Source organism: Cricetulus griseus, chromosome 7 (genome assembly GCF_003668045.3).
Source record: "Cricetulus griseus strain 17A/GY chromosome 7, alternate assembly CriGri-PICRH-1.0, whole genome shotgun sequence".
Taxonomy (NCBI): domain Eukaryota; kingdom Metazoa; phylum Chordata; class Mammalia; order Rodentia; family Cricetidae; genus Cricetulus; species Cricetulus griseus.
This window is the reverse complement of record NC_048600.1, coordinates 18,695,978-18,717,714: the sequence shown is the minus strand read 5'-3', so window position 1 is coordinate 18,717,714 and position 21,737 is coordinate 18,695,978. Positions and strand designations below refer to the sequence as shown.

At 47.7% G+C, this 21,737-nt stretch overlaps 2 protein-coding genes across 7 annotated transcripts in view; both read left to right on the top strand.

Moving 5' to 3' along the window:
- The window catches only part of Ldah (lipid droplet associated hydrolase), a 54,837-nt gene extending 46,637 nt beyond the window's left edge, over positions 1 to 8,200 (top strand). For 4 of the 5 annotated variants that reach the window (XM_027424604.2, XM_035447641.1, XM_027424606.2 and 1 more), the window contains exon 7: positions 5,506 to 8,200. In XM_027424604.2, the coding sequence (XP_027280405.1) occupies positions 5,506 to 5,697 (192 nt within the window). In that variant the 3' untranslated portion in view covers positions 5,698 to 8,200. The remainder of the gene's footprint in view (positions 1 to 5,505) is intronic. The other variant, XR_003486965.2, reaches the window with a different exon arrangement.
- A 7,839-nt stretch (positions 8,201 to 16,039) lies between these two features.
- Positions 16,040 to 20,105, top strand: LOC113836599 (growth/differentiation factor 7-like). Of its 2 annotated transcripts, none has more exons than XM_035447280.1 (2): positions 16,040 to 16,412; positions 18,899 to 20,105. In XM_035447280.1, the coding sequence occupies exons 1-2, from the start codon at positions 16,040 to 16,042 to the stop codon at positions 19,846 to 19,848; spliced, it is 1,323 nt and encodes a 440-aa protein (XP_035303171.1). In that variant the 3' UTR covers positions 19,849 to 20,105. The 2 variants fall into 2 exon arrangements, with proteins under 2 accessions (XP_035303171.1, XP_027280404.1); XM_027424603.2 differs by having other exon boundaries at positions 18,896 to 20,105.
- The last annotated feature ends 1,632 nt before the right edge of the window (positions 20,106 to 21,737 follow it).

Genomic DNA, 21,737 nt, shown 5'->3' with positions numbered 1-21,737 from the left:
CAGACAGTTGTGTACTGGTATATGGGTGCTGGGAATTGAACTAGGGCTATCTGGAAGAGCAGCCAGTGCTCTTAACCTATGCACCATCTCTCCTGCCCAAATCTGCACTGTTGTTCTGTTGCTTTGATTCCATCAAACCTAGGACCTTGCACATCTCCTAGGGCACATGACCTGCTGTTGAACTTTGCCCATGGCCCAGAGCTGCACTATTAAACCTCAACACCCACACACTAGAAGTGCTATGTGTGGTTAGTTTGAATTGAGATGCTTTATAAGTATAAATGCACATTGACTTGTTTTTTTTTTTTTTTTTTTAAACCTGGTGCTCAATATAGATCAGTGGTAGAGTTTGCCTGTTATTGTATAAGACCTGAGTTCAACATGAGCAGCACAGGCAAAAAAAAATTAGTATCTTAGGAGGAAAATATCCATTGATATATTGATTACACGTTGAAATAGTTTAGATATTTATTTAAAATACAGCTAAGGTAATTTTACTTATTCCTTCGTACTCTTTTAACATTATTACTAGAAATTTCTTCAGGCACATATTTGCCTTGGTTCATGTTTCTGTAGACAACACTGACCAGCTGGGCTTTACAGTTGGTGTGGGACACTGACATCTGCTGGATATGGTAGAATGATCCCTGATGGATGACTGATTCTGATAGGGCCTGCCGGTCAAATCTTAGAGATGGCACTGCATTGAGAGCCTCTTCTTAAACTGTGACACAGTAACCTGAAGCTTGTCCACAGTGGAGATTCATAGTTCTTTAACCCCAGATACAGTCTTCTGAAAGCAAGCATTAGATAGATAGATAGATAGATAGATAGATAGATAGATATAGATATAGATAGATATAGATATATTACTTAGAAAAGATTTTATTGTGTTAAAAAATTAACTCCAACAGTAGCTAAAATTGCCAGTATCTGTTTGCTTTATGTCAACCTATTTGTCATTATATCATCTTCATATTAGTGGTCATCCTATTTCCTAAGCAGCAGTTGTCAAGAGAGAGAAATTTTGAATTAAGATAAACTGTTCCTAGCTGATAGGGGAAGGTTGGGCAAGGAGGACCAACTACTCTCCAGGGCTGTGCAATATTTATTTCCAGCCTTGAGGACATGAAATGACCAGAGAACAGCAGTTTATTTGTAGTTAAGTTATAACCCAGTCTGTTTCCAAACTGCATTTTAGTTTTCCAGGAAGTTTGTGAAAACAAATCAAGTCCTGCTATATGGTAGGATTGCCAGACCCTTGCTTCCAAAATTCACACTTGGGGAATGACTGGGCCTGACATGTTAGAGCCTGTTCCCACCTGGGGAAGCCAGCTGCTGCAAAATCCTACTCAGTCCAGATCCTGTTTGTACATTGTGCTGAGAAAGAGGTCAGAGAAGGTGCTAACTTATCCCTTGCTAAGTTAAACCCATATGCATGTGTAGTCATTCCCAGGTAGAGGTGTGCTCACACATTGTGGCAGGACTGGAAGTTTTGACACTTTCTCTGGAGAAGCCTGGGAGTGTGCTGGTACACAGTCAACATCTGAAGGTTAATATTAGCACAGGCTCGGGAGAAGCTCTCCAACTCCAGGGAGTAATTGTGTTTCTAAGATGATAACATCAAATGCATGGTAGAATTTAAGGCATGTCCGGTGCTGTTCATCATGCTGGGGTGCAGCTCCATTTCTGTCTCACAGTAACTCGTTAAGTCAGTTCACTGAGACGCCTTCTACCAACCAAACAGCAGCTCTCCACTCAGACAGGGCTGTCCCTGTTCCTCAGCATTCCTGAGCGAACACAGAGAGACGGGAAGTGATGGCAGCTTCGTATGATGTAATGAAATAAGAGGAAATATGCTGCAACTTAATTTTGATAAAGGTGACCTAACATAATGTGTCCCCATCAGCTTAGGAAAACAAGGGAAGTTAACTGGACACATAGTTCTAGGAAGGTGGGCATTGCCTCCCCTCTTCTGGAGATGGTTTCTTGCACTGGTTTTCAGCCTTCCTAAAGCTGTGACCCCTTACAGTTCTCATGTTGTGGTGACCCCCAACCATAACATTGTTTTCACTGCTACTTCATAACTGTAGTCTAAATATCTGTGCTGTGGGTGGTCGCTGTTAGACAACCTCTGTGAAAGGGTCCCTTGGCCACCAAAGGTGTGGCGACCCACAGGTTGAGAACTGCTGTTTTAGTCAAAGCTGGAAGCCCAGTTGCTGAGACTGTAAATGCCTCTGCTTTAGATGCCGTATTCAAGGACGCCCTCTCTCCACTTCCACTGAGGCGGAGGTACGCAGAACCATCCTGCCTATTCACATTGCCCAGTGTGAAGTTTCTGACCTATCATTGGTACAAAAACTTTTCACTGTATCTCAGATATAAACTCAAATCCCTTACATAAAGAGTATTTTTGTGCCATCTAAGACGCCATGTGAAAACTAGTCTAAAAATAATCTCTCTACCACATCATGCTTTACTTTCTGGACCCTTTTTCCTCCCTGTTCTGCAGGCTTTGGCTTTAAAGTCACATTCAGATTTTCTGCCATTGATTTCCACTGCTCACACAAAGAGAGGCTTTAATATTTTTAAAGGCTTTAACAATTTTTAGAGACTTTAAATATTTTAACTTTTTTTTGGGAACCTGACCAATTTAGCTCTGAAAATCTTGGCCAACTGTCGTCCTTGCAAGATCTGGAAAATTCATGCCTACTAATGGATAGCTGTACTGATTTACATTCTCCGGTAGTACATAATTGCTTCCCTTTCCAGATGAAAACACAGCCTCTTAGGTGTTTCTAAAGGAGTGTTGCACAACGGTGATGTCAAAGGTCACACTGTCTCTTCACCTGGCCCAATCCCACTTTTCCTTCATCTTGGCTCCCACTGTCATCTCCAGGAAGTTTTCCCAGCTGCAATCGTGGTTCTCATGGCTCCCTGTTTAGAGTTAGAATATCACATTTGTCACACACAGTGTGTAAATGAACAGCCTTCGACTCACCCATCCCACAGAGGAACTGTCATTTTCGTCTGAGGGTCCAGAAATACAGATGGTGTCTGGCGAACCATCAGTGAATGTGTTCTAGATAGGTGGGTGGAAAGACAGGTCAGTCAGAACACTTTTATAGAATACAAATTATACTGAAATTCAGTCAGCAAAATACTTTAAAAACTAATTTGTGATACAGTTCTTTGTGCATCTTTATTGACACATTGAAAAGCAAGATGTAGTAACAGGTGCTGGGGAGATGGTGCAATGGTTAGCAGTAAGTGCTGCTCTTGCAGAGAACCCAAGTTCAGGTCACACATCCACATCTGCAACTCACAGCCGCTGTACTCCAGGCCCAGGGGGATCTGATACCTCAGGCCTCTATGTGCACCTCTGCTCATGTGTATATACACACAGACACATGCACACACTCATATGATTAAAACTTAAATAAAATTAAAGATATGGTAGAGTTGCTACTGTGAGCTTGTAGAAATGAGTGTAATTCAGTTTTTAGTCATCTACAGTAAATTTACTATGATTTGAGTATATATGTATTTACAATATGGTGGCTTATTTTCTATTTATAATTGAATGAAATATTAAATTATAACTAGGGGTAAATAACAAGTTTATCCCAATCACTGAATCTAGGTGGGCCTGTAGACTCCAAGTTAAAAGCCCCACATTAGGGAAAGAGAGGCTGAGTAGCATGATGTGTTGGTGTGGACATAAGTGAGTCATAAGCCAGGGACAGCATTTAGAGCAACCATTCTCAACCTGTGGGTCAGGGTGCATTTGTGGGTTGAACCACCCCTTCTAGCGGGAGCCTAAGACCATTGGAAAAACAGATATTTCCATTAAGATCCTTAACCGTAAAATTACAGTTATATAGTAGCAATCAAAATAAATTTATGATTAGGATTCACCACAATATGAGGAACTGTATTAAGGGGTCACAGCATTAGGATGGCTAAGAACCACTGATCTAACCACTGAGTGATGTAACAAATATTTAGAAACTACAAGATTTACTTAGTGACCCATCAGAACACATAGCAGCTGCCCACAGCCCATTCAGCTATCCCAGTATGTATCAGTTATCACTAAAAATGTGGTTGAAGGATGAATTTGGGGAAAGTGTTAGAATATTGGGAAACATTTTATTTTAGGTGGCATGTCTGTTTAAGGGTTTTAGAAGAATGGATGCAGTGGGGTTGGGGAAGAAAAGATTCAGGAGGAAAAATCAAAGACCCTTATTTCAGGTGGGATATTAGCAGATGGGTGAGGGACCTTGAGACTGTTGGTTGCCCTTGGTCTAGATTTGGTGTAAGGGAGGATGGGGAAGTAGCCCCAGGCTGTGGGAGGTGGTTGGTGCTTGTGTATGAGACACCTGTGGCATATCCATGCCCAGATGTCTGCTATGAATCCTAAAAAGAGGAGCCTGGGATCAGTTTTGGTTTGGGCATGATAGGTCTATAGTTGGAGCCGTGACTATGCATAGTGGCCACCTACGGAGATCTGTAATATAAAGAAAGAAGCAATGTGAGGCTTGATGCTTGGCCATTTCAAGCTGAAGCTTGGGGAAAGAGGAGCCAGTGAGCATAAAGGGTGTAGAGGTGGGAGGGGCACTAGGTGAGCTCTGGACTAGAGTAAGCCAAGAGAAGGAACTCAACTGTACCCTTCACCACTCTGCTTTGTGTGGGAGTCCCCGGTGTCTGCTGTGCTTTATCAGGTACCTGGTGTGCCTGGAGTAACATGAAGGTTCCAGTCCCCTATTCTGTCAGTCTTCTAAACTATAAGGAGATACATGATCCCCTCATAGAAAGAGATTTCACTGAAAACTCACTTAGGAGGGAAATCCTGAACTGCAGTGACCATTTTTGGTCCAGGCTTTGGAAACAGCTGTTGTGTGCTGCTTCCAGACTAAATCTGAGCATCACTCTTGTCAACAGGAGCCTCACTTGTTCACAGAGAGCATGTTGGCTGCAGCCCGGGCAAGGAGGTGGGCAGCTGTGGCAGGGCAGGTAGTACTGTTGCTGCCCCAGGCCAGGCTACCATGTGACTTTATAAATGGGCAGAATGCCCTCAGGGAAGGAGCTGTCTGCCCTAGCTCTATACCCATCCTCTGCTTAGCCTGTCCTATCAGTGGGAACAGCCCTGTGCCTACCAAAGTTCTGTATGAAAACAGAGTGTGACCTCTAGCCTCATAGTGACTGTGTCTACTTAACTGTCTCACAGGCCTTCATCTCCTTCTCCCCTATACCCACTCCAGCCTCAGTACACATGATCTGGCCAGGTGTCTTTTAGCAAGTTAGAGGAGTCTGCCACACAAAGTCTCCAGGTGGGTTTCATGCTATCACACTCCTTAATGAATCCTGTGGTGTCTGAGGGCTCTGAAGTGACCTTAATACAGAGGATAGAGTCAGGCAAGTTACTGCTGTCAAAGCCCTGCAATCCACTGGTTTTGGTTGATATTGGGAGCAGAGGGTGAAATGCTGTTTTTTCTCTTTCAGCTGACATTTTACTATGGTAAAACAGACGGTTGGTGTCCAGTAAAGTACTATGAAGACATGAAGAAAGATTTTCCGGAAGGCGATATCCGACTCTGTGAGAAAGGAATAGCACATGCCTTTGTCCTTGGTTTTAACCAGGAGGTGGCTGCCATAGTTGCTGACTGGATGAATAATAAGCTGCCCAAAATATAAACGCTGGCTCAGGGAAAATGCACATACAGCCAGTACATGGGGTCTGTAGATGTGCTGTGCTTAGGGGTGAATGTTTAGTCTTAAAGCTTGAAAAGGAAACGTGAGACCCTCTTGGCTGACAGACCACCAGATCCCAGCTCCCTGTGCTTGAACTAAAGTGAACACATTGGCTGACTCATTCTGTGTGTTCCCTGACTCAGGAAACACAGTCATCTCCACAAAGATTCCTCTTTCTACGAGAAGCCCAACAGCACTGTACAGTGCGGTTTGCCCAACAGGATCCTTACAAGTGGAAGAAATTCAAAATATAGGTGATTTCCGTTGAATTATTACTTTAGCATTGCTTGTCCTGGATGCAATTATGAAACACATACTAGAAAATGAAAAGCCACCCATGAATGTGCAGTCAGTTATGTGAATTGTGTAAGACAGACAAGCACATCCTCCTCTTCCAGTTGCAGAGAGCAATGAGCAGGGGGCGCTGGCAGTGAACTTGGCTTTCCCTTCAGATACCTGGGGAAATCAATCCAGACTTTGTGCAGATCATGGCTGATGTCATCAGCGTGTCTTCCTGATCCTCCCACAGTAAACCAAGAATCAAGGTTGCTTGACATTTATCAACTAACTAGACAGAAGTGATGAAGGATCCTGACTCTGACCTGCTCCAGGATGGCCAGCGGGCTCCTCCTGAGCCTTAAAATTCCAGTTTCCTGCAGGCTCGTCTAGATCAAGAAAGGAGGGACGGACTGTCTATATCAGATGTGTAAGGCCATGGAGTGGCTCATCGGTGTGATTCCTCCATTGGAGCTCCATGGACAGGAAGCAGTGAACCACTGACACCATTCATGATGCCGTTTGCTACCCTATGGTCCTTTCCATCTGAAATTGTTCTACGACATAACTTTTGGAAAGGTTTTAAATTGTTGAGTAAAACATTAACATAAATTCTTTCCCCATTTGCCTAAACTTTATTGATTTGGAAGAAATTTGTGAATGAACAGAAGTAACCCATTAAAATTTGCATTTCTTCATCTCTGAAAGCATATTCCTGACTGAGCAGGGGAGGAAGTGCTATGCTGCCTTCTCTTAATTGACTCAATCCTAAGATCCTAGACCCAATAATCTTCATAGTCCGTAGCGATGGTGATAATTGATGCACAATTGGAAACATTCCGTTTTCTTCTAGAGAAAAGCTCTCACAGCAGTATCATTCCTCAGGGACAGTGAGATGGTCCTTTCTCTCAAAAACCTAAGATGCTGGTGAAATATTTGGTTTGAAGTGCCGCCAGCTTGGTGGTGAGTGATGGATGAGTTCTCATCCTCTGCATGGCTTCTGTATTGGAGCTCTAACTTCTTTGAGGGGAAAAGGCAAACTCCAGACAAGGAGGGTCTTAATCCATGGAGAAGACCATTAGCTACACAGTGAGGTTCGATGCTGCACACAAGTCCTAACTGGCATCTGCACACAGAGGCCTTCTGGAGAGCTGACCTGGAAATCCGGTAGTCATGCTCTGAGTCCTGTGCTTATAGGACAGGTCCAGTCAGTGGTGAGAAATCAATGCATAGAAACAAGTGCTGGTGAGTCAGACCTACTGGAGCAAAATGACATTCATAGATTTCTTCAGGAATTACTCTATGTTACTCTGTGTTTTCCAGACTCTACTTAAGTAACCCAGTGCCTCATTCCTTTTCCTCATCTAAACAACTAATGATATTTATAATAAATGTTTTACCTGTGATTACCACTGTGTCTGGTCTGATCTCTCTGTGCTGTGGGCAAGGATACAGGGTAAGCAGTACACTATTAAAGGCAAACAATACTTTGTCACTGCACTTTTGAAAGAGGGAAGAATATAGTTAGAAGACTGACTGCTTTAGGATTTAAGAGGGACTGGAAAGATGGCTCAGTCGTCAAGAGCACTAGCTGTGTTTCCAGAGGACTTGGGACCCAATTTCTACCTTCCACATGTCAGCTCACAACAGTCTGCAACTCCTGCCTCAGAGGATCTGACACCCTCTTCTGGCCTCCCTGGACACCATGAGACCATCTTGAACTACATGGCAAGAGCCTATCCCTATCAGGAGGAAGAGGAGAGCACAGAAGATAAAAATTTGTACCCAGTGGGGGAGATCTGTTTCCCTGCAATTGTGCCTGTATGTTCATTCCAGTTAGCTATATGATGGTCACTGTGGTCTTCATAGGACTTCCTATAAAGCTGTATAGTGCTGTGTGAAAAGCATCAGTTGGAATCTTATTCCAGGTCCATGGTGACTCCTTAGCCATGAAAGAAGCTCCAGAGGCAGCTCAAGAGGGCTCATGGCTGGACCCTTTCCCTATTTCCTTCACTCACTAATCATCCCTCAAACAGCCAGGCAAGTCCTGTTTTGATTTTCCCTCATACTTCTGTTAGTGCTGTAGCAATCAGACTAAAGGAGCATGGCAATCTAACACAGCCCCTGTATTGAATGTTTTCATTAGAAAACAAATCTTGGTGACAAGTTGGATGATGTCTGAGCATGGTAGTGTTTATTTTTTCTGACATCAGTAATTATACTAAGGAAATGAAGAATGCCTGTGTTATACTGTTACATATTGTGTCAGTTAGGTTTTCTGTTGTTATGAAGAGACACCATGACCACAGCAGCTCTTACAAAGAAAACGTTTAATTGTGGTCCTGGCTTACAGTTCAGAGGTTCAATCCATTATCATCATTGTGTGATATGCCCTGGTGCTGGCACAGGATATACTTTACCATTCCAAAACGTAGGGAAGGGAGCATAGTGAGGAAATACTGGGCCAAAGCAAGAGTGAAAACGAGGTGTGCAAACTCCAAACTCTGCATCTCCATGTCTGATATCAAAATGCTCCTCACATCTCTAAGTCCTTTCAGCTTTTGTGGTGTTATATGAATATCCACTGGCCTTCAATGCCCTGTTCATAGAAATTTTACCCATATGATTTTGTGACATAATACATTGGTGTCTCTGAAAGCACGTGCATTGGATTATATGGATTTTCCAAATGTAGACAAGAGCATTTTATTAGACAATATGAGATACAGCCACATCTGCTAATAACTGCTGCCCACACTTCCAAGATCACAGAGATAGGCATATTTTTCCAGATTTTAGATAAAGATACATTTAAAGATACAATACCATCTATTACAAACAATACCAGTTAAAGATACATAAGATCTATTCTACAATCAATACAAATGTCACAACAGTTGGTATCTTGATATTGTCATGAAAACAGTTCTTTAAAGGTGTAGGAGAAGTCCACATCTCCATGAACTATACTTTGGGAACCAAAGGGACAGAAGCGAGGACCAAACTCCAATGTCTTGGCTTTGGCTGCTCATATGAAAAAAACACAAAAGCTGGACCTGTATATTTTGAGAAAAATGTACACCTTGATTAACTTTGGACACATTGGAGCCTGAGATATGGCCATGGCCCTGAAGATAAAAGAAAAAGAGCCAGGCCCTCTCTTTGGAGAGCTGATTTCAAAGATGGTTTTGTTTAGTGGCGTATCTGCACATCCCATTGAAGGGAAACACCACGGAGCTGGTCGGCTGCCTCAGGAATGATTATGAACCCCCACATCAAAGCAGAGAGGCAGACAGATGTCCATCAGCACCATTGCCAGATCAGCTGGTAGCTCATGGGTCAGTGGCAAGTGTCGTTTGAGATTGGCAATGTTGAGTCTGACCATTTGGTAAAGTCAATTTTCTGTTGACTGAGTATTTTACATTCATGTTCTGAGTATTTTACATTCATGTTTCAGTATTTTTTTAATGAAGTGCCAGTTGTGACTATGACTCCTGATGGTTTTAACAATGTAATTGTACTTAGAAAATACACCCATTCCCTCTAAATATGCTCATTTACTTATTTATATATGTTTATTCACTCACATTTTCTCCAGCTATTTGATTTCCCTGAAAAAATGTGGGCTTCTGAGTTTGGTAGGTACAGCATTCTCTGTGGGGCAGCCTCAGGGAGTACCTTCTGCAGACAGATTCCCCAGAGGTCTTTACCACCTGAATCTGCTTCCTATCCCCTGAATCTGTTGCAGGAATTGGGAGACTGTTTTCATCTGAGAGTGGGAACCCACCTTCTACTGTCTCTACCCCTGCTCTGGCTCTTCCAGCCCCATCTTCCCAGGTCAAAATTAACTTTATCTCTGTATTGGTTTGCTTCTCTGTTGCTATAGTAAACCCCATGGCTAAAAGCAACTTGGGGAGGAGAGGGTTTGTTTTACCTTACAGGTTACAGCTCTTCATCAAGGGAAGCCAGAGCAGGAATTCAAAGTAGGAACCCTGTGGGTAGGAACTGAAGGAGATGGTGGACAGACATTGCTTACTGGTTTGATTGCTATGCTTTGCCCAGCTTGCTTTTTTTATACAACCCAGGACCACATGTTCAGGGGTTGCGCTGCCCACAGAAGGCCCCATATTAATCACTAATGAAGAATATGTTCTTTAGACATGCTTGCATGCCAATTTTATGGAGGCAATTCCTCAGTTGAGGTCCCCTTCCCAGGTTGATAATAGTTTGTGTCAAGTTGACAGACACTAACCAGCACTATTCTCTTCATTATTATATATCTAGAGCAGAAACCCTGGGTTCTTTGACCAAGGTTGGAAGACTGGACCTTCCAAATTTTCACATAATGGCAGCTTTGATTACAAAAGAGCTTGTTGATTTTCAATTTTGGATGCTGTCTTAGTTACTGTTCTATTGCTGAGTGACACCATGACCAAGGTAACTCATAAAAGAAAGCATTTAATCTGGAGCTGGCTTACAGTTTTAGAGGGTGAGTTCATGACCATCATGTCAGGAAGCAGACAGGCATGGCATTGGAGCCATAGCTGAGAGCTTTCTATCCTGATCTGCAGGCATCAGGCAGAGGGAGAGAGACCGGGCCTGGCATGGGCTTTTGAAACCTCAAAGCCCACCCCCAGTGACACACCTCCTCAACAACCACACACTATTCCCATCTAAGAGGCAGAGATGTTAGACTTTGCATGTTTTGAGGGACACTGTCTCATTTTTTAGCCCAGACTCTCTCGAATATCAGTATTTCTTTGCCTTCTGAGTGCTGGGGTTATGGGTAGAGGCGAACTCTGTAAGGGTCACAAAGGAAGTCCACAGTAATGGTGGTTTGAAGGCGGGGTCCTCCCTCATACTGCAGTCTTTATCTTGGCCTCACTGGATGAGGTCATCTCTTCTCCCAGGACACCTCCAAAAAGGGAAGTATAGAGGCCCCTGCTAAACGAGCCAGGCGCTGTTACATATTCTTGCCAGAAGATGGCACTATCCACCAGTCCTCTGTAGTTGTCCCAACTAGGAGGCACTGAAATGCTCCCTAAGGAAAACCTCTGGGAAAGAAGCTACCTTCTCCCATCATCTCTCCTCCCCTCCCCCACAGGGTGGTCTGGGCCACAGAGCAGGCCACGCCCATAGGCCCGAAGCCAGGGCTTTGAGGACCCCAGTGTGAATGCCAGAGCTGTTGCTTGGGGCAACCTGGGCAGCCTAGTTATAGGTTAAGCATGGGAAATTCTTGCAGCTTGAGGAGACCTGGCCCAGGGCAGACACTGGTCGAGTGGCAGAACCTGCTGGAATCTTTCCTTCTGCTGTTGCAGGTCTTTCTGGGACTCCCGAAGCCTTGAAGCCTTCCAAGGGAGGCTGAAGTCTCCCTCAGGGAGACAGACCTAAGCCAGTACTTCCCCTCTGTTACCCCCCCCCCACACACACACACACTGTGGATTAGAGGTCAGAGGTCATGGTGGGTCCATACAGAAGACATACAGAGGACACACTCCTGGTCCCACTATTGTGGTTCCTTTCATTGTCCCTCAGCTGACCTGTGATTGTCAGTCTCACTATAGCTGGCAGAAGGCAAGGCCAGGAAGCATGGTGAGGGACTTGCAGCCAGAGGTTAAAGGAGTGGCTTGAGTTTGGTGTCTTGGCTTTCTGGAGGACACATTGAGTGTTTTCAGTTTGTGTGGCTGCAGGGACCCAGAGACCCTGACAGTGGCCAGGACAGAGATCTCCATCTCACTTCTTGCTTCCTTTACTAGTGCCCTGAGCAGTGCAGAACCAAGAGTCTCAGGGCTGCAGTGGAGATCAAAGGGTCTGCTAGACTCTGAAAGAGCTTGTTGGTCCTGATGGCTGTGATGGCAAATGACAGGCTATGAGTCATGCTTTCCCTGGTGGATAATGGGAGCTGCACAGCAGGTTACTTCTAAGAGAGGCCTAGTTCCCTTGTCAGCACAGAGGGCCAGATAGCTGGGTGTGGCAGGAGGACCATCAAGGTCATGCCTATTGCCAGCACCTGGGGCCTCTTTAAGTTCCAGTACCCAGAAGTCACCACCACAACTCTTGTGATAGGATCTAAGACCAGCTTTCATAGCAAACTCCCTGTAGGCCATGTGACTTTGACAGTCATGGCTCTCATGGGTGCAGCCTATAGAACTGCTTCTCATTCAGCGATGAGAAAGCTGCTTGAGATATGCAGATGCAGCTTGGGCAGCTATTTGTTAGACCGAGGCCCGGCATGGGAACTTAGTCTAAATAACCGAGAAGATCCGTGATTGAAGCAGGGCTTCCTGGCTTCTATAGCTAACTAGTATGAGCTGCTTTGCTATTTTGATCTCCAATGACTTTAATAAATCATAAACAATATATCACACATCAGAGTGAGCCAATAGTTTCTGCAGGGGTGAGAGGCAACTCATCCCCAGGGAGAGAACCTCTCCCCCCTTCACTGTGCTGGGGACTGATCATCACAGAAAAGGCAAAAAAAAAAAAAAAGTGATGACTTCCTGTCTGGTTTGCTTCCCACCATCACTGAACTCTGCCATCTGCCACTGGGATGCAGTAGCCACTTTCCAATGAGTCCTGAGGCAAAGCCCAGTACAGACATTTCCTTCCAGTGTGCTTATCCAGCAGTAGAGCACAGCTCCCACATCTTCTGGCTGTGATCTCTGGCTCACTACTTACTGCCCAGACAGTTGCCAGAGGCTCCCTGCACACAAGGTGAACTGCCCCCCTGCAGCATGCCTGGGCTAGGTTTGTGATTGTGGGTCCACGAGGGATCATCTACTCAATAGGAGGACTTGAGCTTTACACAGCGAAGGGTGAGTGGCTGGGGAATCTCTTGACCTTCCTTTTCTCTGTCTTCATTTTCACCCCAGATAGGATTTCATTCATGGGTCTTGAAAGGCCTGGGCAAGGGAGTGAGAAGTAAGTCAGGTGAGACCTGTTGTTTGTCATACAGGCTGTTTCTCAGTACAGTGATTTCCCAGCTCATGGCAGAGAGTCATTAGAGAAGCTTCCAGATGGCCAGAGAGGGTCATGGAGGGAGTTAGCTGACCAAAGCCCCTCACAGTCTCCTCTCCTTAGGGCAGTGTAAGTCAAAAGTTGAGCAAGACAGCTTGACACTCCAGACTCTGCTACTTTCCACTTGACCCTGGGCAAAACATGAACATCTCAGTGACTCAACATTCTAGAAAATGATAGGCTAATCCCTATTACCAGATAGAGAAGCTGTAGGGAGGAAATGGCATGGAACATATAAAGCCAAGGACAGGTGACAAATGGATAGCATCAGCTAAGCAGAAATAAGCAGAAGGAGCCAGGCATGCTCCCAATACCCCCATGCTTTCCTCATTTGGGGCTCTGCCTCAGTGTGTTCTCTGCTGATCAAAAAGATCTCTCCTCTTATCATGGTACTCAGAGCATCCTTGACAGTATGTTAGGCACTGTGTGTTGCTGTTCTTGTTTCTTCTGCCCACCCTGGCTGTCAATGAATCTGTCTTGCAGTATTGATGAATCCATAACACATGGAAGAGTGCTTAGCAATAAGAAGTTGCTGCAAAAAGGAATAAGCAGAGATGGATGAATGAATGGATCTACAAACGAAGAGGTTATACCCTGCTTTACATATAGCTGGTAGGTTGTGCTGAGCTCCCATGCTGTCCGTACTCTCCTAAAGCCTTCCACTGAACTCACAAATCCCACATCTCCTCTGGAGTCATTGTTAGCTGTCAGAATATCCCTGGGAAAGGGGACAAAGTCACTGAGCCACCTCTGTTCCAGTCCATGTCTTAGCTACACATAGACTCAGAGACCAGGACATTCAGTCTCAAAGCAGCTATGAGGCTTACTCAAACCCACTGTGGGAAGGATCACCAATCTATCCCAACTTCCTGAGCCCTAAGGTGGCCTAAGGCCAGATGTATCATGTAGAGCCAAGATAGTGCCAGATCCCTTCCACTCTGCCCTATACAGGAGAAACTGAGGCCAAGACAAGTGAGGGACTTGCCAAGATGGTTAATGGGCAAAGCCAGATCTGGAACCAGAATAATGACAGCCCGGGGCTCTCAGTGTTTTCCAACATGGAATTGACTTGTGAAACACAAGGTGTGGACATGTGTACCTACTGTAGAAACAAGGCCAGCAAGGAGCCAGGATCCAGTGTCCCTCTAAGCAAAGAGTCCCTCTGACTGACCTTTGTGTACAAGGGCAGGAGGTGGGGAGTTACAGTAAGAAGCCTTTATTCTACAAGAGCCACTTCCTCAGGACACCCAAAGAAGGAAACCCATAATTAGGGCTTTTTCATCTGCTCCCCAACCTGGGCACCAAAGGCAGGTTGTCATCCCAGCTGTTCACCATCCAGGCAACAGCAGGAAGACTGAGTAGGCAGACAGCACAAACCTTGGTCCAGATGCATGCGTGCCTGCTACAGGCTGAGCTAGGGCCTCCCACTGCCCTTTCCTTCCAGTTCCCAAACATCTCTGAGCCCCTGTCTCCCAGTTGGTCTAGATGGAAGAGGAATTGCTTGGGAAGAATCAGACGAGTGTAAACTCCGCCCCCCCCAATCCTCTCCAGAGCTTGTATGTATGTGTGTTGGTCCATCCATCCACAGGGCAGAGTGGAAGTGTACCACTCCGACTCCAGAGCCTGAAGCACCTTTTAGATAGTGTCTCAACCTGCAAACTCAAAGGCCGGCTTCAGGTGTTCGATTTGGTATCCAATACAATTTTAAGGTAAAGGGGAGGGGGTGTAGTCTAGGTCCTCAAAGCTACCTGACAGTTGGTTGTCATTTTCTGGCCATTATCTCTCCGGGTTTTGTCTGAACAGGTTGGAGATTTCCCTGCCTGCAGTCCTCTCATTAGAGCCAGGGATAGCCAAGTAAAATGTCTGAATGCTCAGGTGTCCGCTACTGATAGGGCTGATGTGGAAACCTTTCCCATCCATGCTTGAAGGGTACTATAACTACGGTGGCACCAGAGCTCTACTCCAGGGATCTGCTGCTCACCCTCCAGGCTTGTAGCTATGTGGGAAAGTACCAGTAGCCTGTTGCCTTTTGTCTTTCCGTCCCCCCAGATCCCAGCCTCCCGACCTTGCAGAATTGTGGTCGCCCGCTCCCCAGACTGTAGAGAGGTCACCACGTTGGTTGCACATTCGAACACTGAGCCCTTACTCTGCATGGGAGTTGGCTAGTCTCTGCCTAGCTGCCTTCCTAATTCATCAAGCCCTTTAAGAGTTTGGCTTCTGCTTTGGCCCAAGATCCCCGGCCAAATCTGTCCCTTTTCCTCAGTCGCTCCGGATCCATCTGTCTCTTTCGGGCCCTGTCCCTCCAGCCACTCCTTCGCCATAGAGCCTCTTCCTTGCTCTGGCCTCCCACTGCGATCCTCAGAAAGCTGTGGCTCCAAGATAATACCAACCAAGCATGCACAGTAAACATCTCCCTGTAGCTGCTCCCTGTATCTTCCTAGTGAGCCGTCCACCAAAGGGGCTTAAGGCGAGAAAATTTGGTGGGAGGGGCGCAGTCTTGCCTTGGCCTGGGTCTGGCAACCCTAGCACTCGTAAAATAGCTGGGAGGGTGGTGTTTTTCGGTAGAGGAGTGAGGAGGAAGCTGGGCGGGTATGCGCGACGCCACATCCTTCAGCCAAGGAGAGCGCTCAGGTCTTGGGGCGGGGAGAAGGGCTTGCAGTGCCTTAGGGAGGGGAGGCGGGGCACTGTGATGTGGCGGGAGCCTCAGGCGGGTGGCCCTCACTTGGCAAGGACAGGGACCCAGCATTGCAACAAGGGGAGGCGGCTCTTTGCATTGCGCGCTAGGCCTGAGTTGGGGGGCTCAGAGCTGTAGGTCGAGCGTTCAGCAGGGGGCGCTGCTCCGGGCGCTGGACGGGGGTGGGGTAGGAGAGGAGGGGGGCAGCGGTTTGCTGCGCACACTTCCCCCATTATTAAACACTATGTTCAAAAGGCGTCGGGGGACTTCCCGGAGCCACGGAGCCCGTGTCGCGCGGCCGACCGGCCCACGGAGCCCATGGACCTGAGCGCCGCCGCCGCGCTGTGTCTCTGGCTGCTGAGCGCCTGCCGTCCCCGCGACGGGCTGGAAGCTGCCGCGGTGCTCCGAGCGGCTGGGTCAGTACCAGCCTGGAACCCCGGGGGCGGCGGCGGCGGCGGCGGGCGAACCCTTGTCCGGGCTCCGGGCCCTTCAGCTCTCCAGACCGCCGCGGTTCCCGGGGCCCGCGCTGTGCGCCGCGCTGCGGGCTCTGGCTTCAGGAACGGTTCAGTGGTACCACACCACTTCATGATGTCACTTTACCGGAGCCTGGCTGGGAGGGCTCTGGCTCCAGAGACCTCCGGGCACGGCCACGCGGACACGATCACCGGCTTCATAGACCAAGCGACTCAAGGTACTTTGCATATATTCTGCGCCATTCCGGCCGGTCTGCTCCTGGCCTGAGAGGAGCTGGGGGAGACAAGTTTCTGCTCCATTGCGGTCTGAGCCATGGCCCTATGAATCCCATCTTCAGGTGTTAGAGAGAAACTTGGAAGTCAGTGCATCCGAACCTGGACTATGACACCAGTCAAGGCTTGGTTTCTGAGGACTGATGGGGTGGGAGTGGGGGATCCCTCTTTGGAACTGTCAGGTCTCCCTGAAGCTGTCGAGCAGAGTTCAAGATCCACTTCTTTGGGGGAAGGATCTAGAGTGGCCTTGGGCCTGGAGTCCTTGGAGAAGAAAGGACAGGACTGGGGACCTTGGAGTTTCCCGCCAAGAGGGACTAGCAGTGATGGTAGCTCCCTGTCTCCAGGGGAGGACGCAAAAAATTGAAGGAGTTAAGAAGAAATTAGGGTAGAGAAACAGGTATCTGAAAAAAGTAAATGGCCTCCCTCTGTATCAGGAGGGCCCTCCCAGCAGGCGGCATTGGTGGATAGTGGCTTATGTGTGGGAAGTGAGTATGGGCGCCTGTGCTCTGTGGCAGCCAGGCCCTGGAGGCCAGAGTCCAGGACTTCGGTTGTGTGGGGAGGACAGGGATGCCTGGAGCTCAAGGGTCCCATCTTACCCGGTGCTGGAGCCTCCAAAGGTAGGGTGTGGGTGGGGTTGCCGGGTAGTGGCTGTGTGTCATCTGGCTTTTATTAATCTCCATTGAAGTCATTAAAGTAGACAGATAGGGAAAATGTAACTAATTTCAGGCGGAAATGCGAGTAATTTGGGCTTTAATTCTACCCAGCCAAGATCTAGCTTGGAAATCAGGAGGGAGAGGAAGGCAAATGATCAGGAAAGTAAAGTTGGGCAGCCACAGACAGTCTGCAAACCATTGATACCAGCGTGGGAAAACAGGCAGAGGCCACCATGCAGTAATCACCCATCTCAGAAACACACACAGTACCTTCGAACAGACAGCTTTCTTTTCTGTACACAGAAATCCTGGGCTCAAATGGCCCTTAGGATCAGTGCATCTTCAGAAGGTCTGTCACAGCACTCCACACCGAGTCAAGGGAAGCTCCAATCCTGGTACACAGAATCAGGGAAAACTCCTGATCCCTCCCTGGAGGAGCTGAGAACATGGGACGAGTCCTAAAGTCGCTGAAGCATCAGACTGGGTTAGGGCTGGCTGGGTGTCCTGTGTTATAGAACCAACTAAGTCTTTCCCTGCTTGACCAGCAAGGCCAGAGGCCGGCCATCTTTCCTCCCTCTCTTCCTCCCTGGAGATGTGGGTTGAGGTGGAGGCTGCAGAGAAAGCTGGGGTTGGGGACACAGCCCAGCACCTCTGTCCAGCTGGCTACCACCAGCTTCATTAGACAGAGTTGCTTGAGCAATACACCAGACTGTAGACAAGGCATGAAGGCCTGGTGTCCAGGGTTGGTGAACAAATCCCGAAGGTGGGGGAGTCTGCATGGTCTCTCTGGGAAGGGGCAAAATGAAACCATATGACACCTTCAAAGGCTCTGCCTTATCTGCTCTTCGCTGGAATTAAAACTTTTTTTTTTTTTGCCTGAGTCCACCCCCAAAGAAAAAGGGCCCGTGTCCAGAAATCAAACCCCAAGCCTAAAATAAATCACACAGGGCGAAAGATTAAGCCGCTCACTGAGGCCACCATCGCAGCTTCTCCAGGAAGGTTCTTTGCTCCCACAGTCTTTTCCCTTCCCGTTGGTGGCAGTAGGAACACCAGGAGGAGCCAAGAATGAGGTTGAGGAGGGCAACCAACAGTTGAAGCTCGGCGTGGGCTTGAGAGAACCTGTTGCTAACTTGGGCCTTCATTTCCATTCTGCTAAAGGGACTGGGTGGGCTGGAGGCTAGGAGGTCTGTGTCGTGGTGCTGATGTATTTCGTTTCTGGACTGTTCTCAGGGCCCAATTTCTCTAGTAGCCTAGGTTGGGAGATGAGAGGACACCAGAGAGGAAAATGTTTTTTAGGGAATGAGAATTTTTCGTTTACCGACAACCAGGGCGAATTTGCAGCTCTCTGGGGGCGCTTAGGCCAGCAGTATAGGGCAATTGTCATACAAAGCCTCGGGAAAAGATGCGCCTGACCAGAAATCTGACCTACCATTTAGGGAAAGGCAAGGTGCGGGCAGTAGAACTAAATACGCCTTAAGATTTGGTCCTGGGTGTGGTGGTGTGCTCCTGGCCCCACAGTTCAGGTATTAGGTGTGTAAATCTGTGGTCGTTGTTGGTGGCAGAAGAACCAAGGCTTCAGGTGTAGGAGACAAGAAAGGATCTCTTCGCCGGGGGGCAGATTAGCAGCATTCTTTCTGCAGCCCAGACTGCCTGCTCCTATGGGCCTTCCAGAGCTATGTATGTGTCCAGGCCAGCCAAGTCAAACAAAGCTGACCCCATGGCTGTGTGTACCGCCTGTACTCTCACTCGCCTCTGTTTTTGTCCTTGCCCTGTAGAAGAATCGGGGGCCGAGCTTGGCCAGAACTTTCTATTCGATGTATCCGGCCTCCCAGACGCGGACGAGGTGGTGAGTGCCCAGCTGCGCGTGCTGCGCCGTAGGTCTCCGGAGCCAGACCTGGACAGTGAGACTCTCCCTCCGCTGCTGCAGCTATCTTCCTGCCCCGACGCAGCGCGCACATCTCATCTGCTGCACTCGCGGTCTGCCGAGCCCCTTGAAGTGGCCCGCTGGGAAGCGTTCGACGTGACGGACGCGGTGCAGAGCCACCGGCGCGATCCGCTCGCCTCCCACAAGTTCTGCCTGGTTCTGCGCGCGGTGGACGGCTCCGGGAGCAGCCCATTGGCCCTCCGACGACTGGGCTTCGGCTGGCCGGGCGGCGGCACCGCTGCGGAGGAGCGCGCACTGTTGGTGATCTCCTCCCGTACACAGAGGAAAGAGAGTCTGTTTCGGGAGATCCGCGCCCAGGCCCGCGCGCTCCGGGCCGCCGCAGAGCCGCCACCGGATCCGGGACCAGGCACTGGCTCTCTGAAAGCAATCCCCGGTGGACGCAGGCGGCGGCGGACAGCGCTGGCGGGGACTAGGGGAGCGCAGGGCAGCGGTGGCGGCGGCGGCAAGGGCCATGGGCGCAGGGGTCGGAGCCGCTGCAGCCGGAAGCCTCTGCACGTGGACTTTAAGGAGCTGGGCTGGGACGACTGGATCATCGCACCATTAGACTATGAGGCCTATCACTGCGAGGGCGTTTGTGACTTTCCCCTGCGTTCGCACCTCGAGCCCACCAACCATGCCATCATTCAGACGCTACTCAACTCCATGGCACCTGACGCGGCTCCAGCCTCCTGCTGCGTGCCCGCACGCCTCAGCCCCATCAGCATCCTCTATATCGATGCAGCCAACAACGTGGTCTACAAACAGTACGAGGACATGGTGGTAGAGGCCTGTGGCTGCAGGTAGCATGCGGTCTTGGGAGGGCCTTGCTGCCGGGAATCCCAGCTGAAGGAAGAACAGCCTCAGCCTGGCCTGTCACCAGGCCAGAGGGACTGTGGACTATGGCCTCTGACTGCACAGAGGAGAGCACACAGTTCACACTCACATTTACACACTCCTTCACTCACGCACACATTTACCGTGGACAGCAGGTACTGAAAGCCTTGTGTAGATGCTACGACTGGATGTCACAGCCATGCTTATTTGCTAACATCGATACAAACTGCTGCCTCTTAGCAGAAGGGTGTCTGAGTTTATGTTGCAGCAATTGGCACTAAATTGAAGCAGGTATGGGTTAGCATTGGATTCTCCTTTTAGTTGGAGGCTGGGTGGCTGGATTCCTGGCATTGGACACTGAGTCCCACTGCAGAGCTGTAATGCCCAGATTTTCTGGAGGTGTGCATTGGGAGTCTTCAAAAAGTAAGGAACCACGGAGTCGGGGCACTCATCCCCCAAACAAGGAAGCTTTATCCAAAAGAATGTGTTGTGTTGAAAATGTCAAAACCGTCCTAAAGAAGATCAATTCTAATTAGGAATGACCTAGGAAGTAGAAAGAATATTTTTTCTCTTGAGTGTGTGCAGAATAGGATAGGATCTGCCAGGTTTAGAAGCATCGAGAAGGCAGTAGCAGGAAGAAATTAGAGCAATGGCTGTACGTGGGTAGCAGAGGCAGCTGAGGTGTGCCAAGAGGGTTCCTAAGAGGCTGCAAAGGAGGCTCTCAGGGCTTGAGTGTCCTGGGACCAGCTCCTGCAGGGGATTCAAGCCCATTGGCCAGGTAGGCATAGCCCCCTCCAAAAGGCAATGTGTGCTTATGCTTTGCCTTCAAATCTGTGCTGGCCTGTGTGTGCCTTTCGCTGTGTTTGTTACTGTTATTTTTTGGCAGTGTGACAGTGACTGGAAGTGAAGACACACACAAATGCTTTTGTTGGACCTAAAGGCACAGCCTGGACCTGCAATGCAGGAGGAAGTTGTTCCTTGTCCCTAGACCAGGAGCTGTGGCCTTGGTGTGGGATGAGCAGGGTGCAAGTCTGTCTCCCATCTCTAGAATTTCTGCTCCACAGAGGTGTTTAGTTTGATTTCTTGGTGCCTGTCCATCCTTTGGGACTTCTTGTCAATGGCTGGGAAAGAGAACTAATCTGGAGGGCTTCCAGGTAGTGTTAACATTATGCTGTGTGTTCTCCTTTAGGCTGTGGAGTGGCATTAATTCTGCCCTTGTCTTGGATGCCGGGGTCCTGGACGGTTTATAGGTATTTTAGTTCTTAGTGGTTACACTACTCTCCCCAGAGACAATAAAGATGAAGATTTAGATCCAGCTAATTTATTTAAGAGCTCCATCTGAGTTCTTTTCATTTTGTAAAATTCTCCCTAAGGGGAAAATAACCCATGTATAATTTATTCTTAAAATGAAGATTATTCTTCTTTGATTATTCTTCTTTGAACTTGTATGGCTGTGAATAGCTGTAACCAGAAAATGCAACAAACAATTTCAACTTTTTTTTTTTTTAATCGAAAAGTGGCTACTCTTGATAGAACTCCATTTTTTTTTTTTTTTTTGTGACTGGGGAGAAGTGTCTGTCAGATTTCTGGATTCTGCAAGGGAAGTCTACCTCTCCTGTTTTAAATGATGACTTTAAACAGTGATTGCTCTGAGATCATAATGGAGAATAAAAATGGCACTAAAGGTTGTACTAGAAAGTTTCAAAAAGTTAATGAAAATTATATCTGACTATTAATTTTGAGAAAAACTAAGACTATTTACTACTTTTAGATAGAAGCAAACATTTGATAATTTTTTTTTTGTGACTAGACCTAACAACTTTTGTGTAAAGACATCTTGATTTAGCCTGGGCATTGCA

Bases quoted from the DNA above. Each gene is read 5' to 3' on its own strand.
- LOC113836599 (XM_027424603.2), top strand. From the start codon at position 16,040: ATGGACCTGAGCGCCGCCGCCGCGCTGTGTCTCTGGCTGCTGAGCGCC. The intron at 16,413-18,895 runs GTACTTTGCATA...CTTGCCCTGTAG, and splicing joins CATAGACCAAGCGACTCAAG to AAGAATCGGGGGCCGAGCTT.